The following is a 6,000-nucleotide window of genomic DNA, read 5'->3' as shown; positions in this document are numbered from 1 at the left end:
ATTGCCAAATAAGGTGCGCTGTCACCTGCTTTTATAGTAAGCCTTGAGGTGGTACCACCAGCACATCTAGAAGGGAGTGTATTAATCATACCGAACCCCTCCCTTGAGATGACTTAGAGTGCCTCTACATCACAATTTCAATGGTAGAGTTGAACTGCTAGGAGCAAAAAGAGCTAGATTTACTACTAAAAGACACTTTTGCAACAAACTGTCAAAATTAAGACCAGAATTGAGGTGTTTCACTATAACTAAGTCTAAAACATCTGGTTTTCGATGTTTTATTTTATTTTTAAGATTCAATTAAGATTTTTTTTATAACATTTTATAAACAGGTCATACAAATTAACAATTTAACAGAATACATTTTAAACTGATTTGAATGAACTCTTCCATCACACCGATGGCGTGTTTCTCCTTCGTTTTTAGAATCATAAAAAGCACATTCGCCAACTCTGACTTGCCAGCATCAAAGCTCAAAATAATGAAATAAAGATCTTTTTTAGATTTGTTTCTATACGTGACAATCTAAATAATATAAAAACAATATCAACAGCAACAATCAATATAATTTTTTGACAAATAAGTAATGACCAGATTTGGGTTTAATTACTATTTGAAATCTTTGAAATACTTTTAGCGTTTGCCTTAGACTGCTGAAAGTGCCAATGGGTGGGGTTTGCAGTTTTGCGACTATTCTATATTGTTTCCATTGCGCCAGGCAAGCTCAATCAAGCCTACTAAAGTATTTGAAATTATTTAAAATAGTATTTGAACCCATGTCTGGTAATGACAAAGACATGCATACCACTTAGTTGATGAAATGCAGCTCAGCTTCTTTGGGACTAGCCCATTCATTATCAAACAAGAGCGATAGTAACAGAAAGATTAAATACAAAGGCGAAAAAAGGAAATACGCTTGATGTAAAATAACATAGATAAGTGTCAACATGGAAAGAAATCAACAATAGTTGTTAAAGGGCAAAGAGTGGTTTAGGTGTTGCTGTGTTGCACCATATCTAAACGCTCGAGCTGCGTTTGTATGTGCACAGATTATGGGAGCAAGGGGAATATTTTAGCCATAGTGCAAATACATGACAACATTTTGCTTACGTCTTAACTGGCTTCATTGGTTTTCTCCAGCACACCAAGCTATCTTTCCTTTTCACGTTCTCTTAATTTCTATATTTTCCTCCATCTCTTGGACCTATTCTTTGGTATACAATAAAGACAATAACTTTCTGGAGCAGTGTTTGACAACTGCATAAACGAACCACTGCAACATATTATTCTCTCATATTATTCTCTTCAAATAATCATAATACGGTGTAAGTAACAACTAAAGCATGACAGCAAATACTGCTTTGAAAACATAATTGACACAGGAGAACAGTCGTATGCACAAAACTGCAGTTATCAGCATTGAAACACTCAATCAAGCATACTTTACTTGCATAACATATATACAATGTAGTAAATATCAGTGTCCTGTGGCTGCTTTACAAAGTGTCGCTTTCATAGATTAGTGGTGATGCGTTCATACAAAATCTAGCAAATAGTTTGCAAAGCTGTTAGCATCTTTCTTTCATTTGATAATACATACTAGATAATGTATGGCATTTTTTAAAGGCACATAACAGTTTTTCACGTAGTCAAGATGTTGTGTGGAGAAGGAAAGTCTTGGAGTGGATCTCCCTCTCAATAGCAACTACATCAAAATAGTATGATTTCGAACAATGTTCGATGGACAATTTGCATGTTGGTCAATGTTATCCTCACATATTAAAATGCTATAGCCTCAAATACAGCACATAGGAGTAGTGATACTGGAATTCAATTCTTCAGTGAATTCAGACCCATGGTTTTCACCCATACCAGTTAATTATTTGATGGCAGATATTACTTCTTTGGTAAATCATTATTTTGGTTGGTAGATCATTGGCAATCCATCAAATGACACCACTAATCAGTTAATCGTTCAGCTAACGTTCATAACGGTCCAGTTCTGTCCAAAGATAATACTTTTCCCTCTGTTAAACCAAGGAAAAGTAGGTATATTTGAAAACAATGAGAACGTGCTTCTGCCAAGTTAGATCAACCTTAGTCTGGCTGATTTCTGTCTGTGTTTGTGCTTCAGTAGCCTGATGCTTAGCTCTGGTATTTGACAGCAAGCAGCAGAAAGCACTGGGGGAGGATGAGGGATCGAGCTGTGGTCTAGTGAGCAAGGTGTGTGTGTGTGGGCATGACCTGAGAGGCAGTCTGTGGGTCTGTGTTAACAACCTTGGCAGTGATGGGGGGCCCTGGGGTTGACCTAGGCGGGAGTGTGTGAGGAGAGGGGCGAAGCAGTGTTTGTGTGTGTTAGGGGGGTTTATAGATTGCTATTGGTGTTGCAGTCGCGACACAGGATCTGGTCTCCATTGGGGAAGAAGCCCGCCCCCACCAGAGAGACAGAGCACTCTGTGCAGGTGAAGCAGGGCTGGTGCCACTGGCGCTCCTCAAATGAGATGTACTTCCCTCCACCAAAACCTGGACAAGACAGGAAGGTGTTATTTTAAACATTTAAATAGTTATTTAACAAACAGCAAGTAGCCACTGAGGTCTCCTCCCATACATAAACATGTGTAATCAATGGCCGCATTCCACAAGTAAAAATAACCAATGATTGAATGCCATGTTATCTGCAGTCGGGCATCAGATTGCAATATTGATGCTGTTACTGACATGTTAAACACTTATCCGTCCTTTGTGAGATTTGGTGCGCGACTGCTATGTAGGAAGTCTGGAACATGGCCAACAATTACTCAGTAAACCTGCATCCTCAGAAAAAACAACATGTCTATAGCAGCCTTTCTCAACTGTCCCCTGCTACTGGATCATAATAGCTGTCTATGACATTTGACCCTACCTGTGATAGGCTTGCTGCAGGCCTCACACTTCTTGGAGTATAGGCTGCCGAAACACTTGAGGCAGTAGGGGCTGTCTTCGCGCGAGGTGAAGTGCTGCCCTGCCAGCTGCACCTTGCAGCCCGTACACACAAAGCACTCCTTGTGCCACGGCTCATCCCGATATGTCACGCCCCCTTTAGCCAGGGCCTGGAGGGAAGAGAGGGTCAAAGGTCATCATAGTTAGTCAAAGACCACAAGTCAAAATGATAGAATGGAATAGACTCAATAGATTTGTGATTTAAAAAATAATAATACAGAATGGATACCCTTTGTAAAGGCTTTTGCCACACATCTCCATAACCCCTTTGATTCCCAGAATCAGGAAATAAGGAATAAGCATGTATAGAATTCTCACAATTAAAAAGAGGGAATTTGGGGAAAATTCCCACACTGCTCCACACTGACCTTTTTGCAGCGGGTGCAGCGCGGGGTGAACTTGTCCTCGTAGCAGGGCACGCAGTAGTGTTCATCCTTGTCTGGGATGAAGGACTTGGAGCCAATGGGCTGCTCACAGCTGTGGCAGATAAAACAGCCCTCGTGCCATGTGGAGCCACCATACTCCAACTTCCTTGTGCCTGGGAGTGGAGGGAGAGGGGGCGAAAGAGAGGGAGCGAAAGAGAGAGAGAGAGTGAGAGAGAGAGAGGGGGGGCAGAGAGGGGGGGGGGGGGGGGGGGGGGGGGGGGGGGCAGAGATAGATAGGAGAGAAAAATGAAGTGAGAAATAAGAGATATATTTATTTGGTAGAGGACAATATTGAAAAGCATTAAACTAAAAAGACGGTCCAAGTCAGAAGATGAATTTCAGTTGACAGCGATAATAGCAATAGAATGTCCCACTGTTGAGGAAATATTTTGTTGAAGGGAAAATTGAGTGAGAACAAAAAGAAAATGCCCTGTCAAGAGTGTACAACACTTCACCGCCTGGCTGAATATCCCTGGCAACCGACAGTACTGTAGCTCAATCCAGACCGGAGTTCAAAAACTATTTGAAACAATCTCAAATACTTAAAGCTGTGCTTGACTGAACTTGCCTGTTGCAATGGAACCAATAGAGAAGTCAGACATGTGCAAACCCCGGCCACCTGGTAACTCCAGGCAGGCTAAAGCAAATGGTCAAAATAATGAAAGATTTTGAACCCAGGTCATGTTCTATCAGATCCATCTAGGTGACCGAGTGCTTCTGAGGATTCCAGGATTCCATTCAAATGGCTTAGGGGGTATTCTTGAGGTGAGTTAAGTTTGGTATGGAGTTCTAAGGAAAATGACACCTGAGCTTTACCTAGTGAAGCTTGACAGTGCAAAACCACCCTAGACAATAAGCCACTAGTGACAGCAAAACATCAGAATAATTAAAACACTTTAATTGGATAGTCCCAACTCCCAATACAGTATATGGTTTGTAGATGTTCAGTAGATGTTCAATAACTGTCAACAACATTTCAACTAACTATCCACTAACCCTAACCCTAACATTTACCCTAACTCTTATTCTAAACCTAACCCATTTACCCCTCCATAAAAAGAAAAACAAAAGGTGGTTGTCCCACTGGCTATCATAAGTTGAATGCACCAATTTGTAAGTTGCTCTGGATAAGAGTGTCTGCTAAATGATGTAAATGTAAAACTAAAGATACTTTGTTGATGGTACGACCATCTGTAGATCATCTATATGGGACTATCCAAATAAAGTGTGACCGAATAATATTACACTATACGCAATCTGGTTGGCACTTAAACATGTCATTATTTTCCATGATATATTTATCTTTAAAGTCAGCTATCTGCCATCTTTACTGGACGAGGGTTCTCAGCTATCCAACACCATCAACGCATACCGAACAGAGTAAAGGGAATTTCTGCCAAAACTAAAAGAGAAGTAACCACAGAAAAAAGGTACACCACCTCCACCACACTCTTCCTGGAATCATTTGCTGTTTTACAACTTTTCATTTGGGCTGATACAGTGGTGCTGATACAGTGGTGCTGAAATAGTTTACGGCTTATCTCATTATCATCGGACACTTGGCCGCTCTCCAAGGCACGGGGATTTGGCTCAGAGACAGCAAGTCAGCCAAACTGGCAATTACTGTCACATTCTGCCCCGGCCGCGCTGACTCGCTAACTCTTTCTCCTCTCTCTCTTCTTCTTAGTCTCTCGTACTCCCTTTCTTTCTCTGTATCACTTTTTCTCTGGCTAGGTGCAAATGTTTTGTTGTCACAATGATTTTTCTCTACATCTCAAGCTTTACTACAAAGCCTCTGTGCTTTTCATGTTCAGTAGCCTATATCTTCAGACCATCTTAAACACTCAGTACACAAATGGTGAACAGTGCCAGGGTGACGCAATGACAAACAATTTCCAAGGGCGTGGGGGAGATCATGATTACAGTCTTGTGTCGCGTAGTGTACAGTATGTGTAGCCTATGTTCCATATATATGCTAGGAGTGAGTGTGTTCATGTCAGTGGAGGCTGGTGTCACTTTAAAATCGGAGGATGGGCTCATTGTAATGGCTGGAAAGGAATGAATGGAAAAGTTCCATTCATTTCATTACACCCACAATGAGCAATTTCTCCCTCCACCAGCCTCCAGTGTTGCATGCATAGTGTTTCCATGCCTCCCCCCAGTACCTGGCATGACGGTCTTGTCGCAGGCCACACACTTGGATGAGAACTCGTTGCAGTAGCAGTCGTTGCACAGCAGCGCCTCCTCCTGGCTGGTGAAGGGCTCGTCCGCCAGCGAGCGGTCACAGCGGAAACAACGGAAACAGTGCTCGTGGTAGTGCCGGTCCTCGTAGAACAGCTCCTGGAGATACAACAAGGGCAACAGTAGAGATCAGAATCATAGCTACCATCCACTACCGTTGTGCCACTGAGCAAGCTACTTAACTCCTAAACTGCTCCAGGAGTGCTGCACTGTTGCTGACCCTGTGATTTTTTGTCGTGTTTGGAGTAGGTCAAAAATACTGGTTACCTTCGCAATTTGACAATAAAGTACTATTCTATTCTTCCATCCAAAACTATTTATAGACACAAATTCCTAGGACTTCCTGGAAAGGAGT

The 6,000-nt window shown here is 41.9% G+C and overlaps 1 protein-coding gene across 1 annotated transcript in view; it reads right to left on the bottom strand.

The window, feature by feature from the left end:
- Window positions 1–264: 264 nt before the first annotated feature.
- Window positions 265–6,000, bottom strand: part of LOC311113754 (four and a half LIM domains protein 3-like) — a 42,795-nt gene continuing 37,059 nt past the window's right edge. The window contains exons 3-6 of the mRNA XM_084157058.1: window positions 5,570–5,744; window positions 3,348–3,517; window positions 2,903–3,089; window positions 265–2,523 (exon numbers count right to left, since the gene is read on the bottom strand). Coding sequence (XP_084013184.1) covers window positions 2,366–2,523; window positions 2,903–3,089; window positions 3,348–3,517; window positions 5,570–5,744 — 690 coding nt within the window. The 3' untranslated portion in view covers window positions 265–2,365. The remainder of the gene's footprint in view (window positions 2,524–2,902; window positions 3,090–3,347; window positions 3,518–5,569; window positions 5,745–6,000) is intronic.

Source organism: Coregonus lavaretus, assembly GCF_964263955.1.
Source record: "Coregonus lavaretus genome assembly, chromosome: 3".
Lineage (NCBI taxonomy): Eukaryota > Metazoa > Chordata > Actinopteri > Salmoniformes > Salmonidae > Coregonus > Coregonus lavaretus.
Note: the sequence above shows the minus strand (reverse complement) of the source record. Positions and strands in the feature narration are given on the sequence as shown.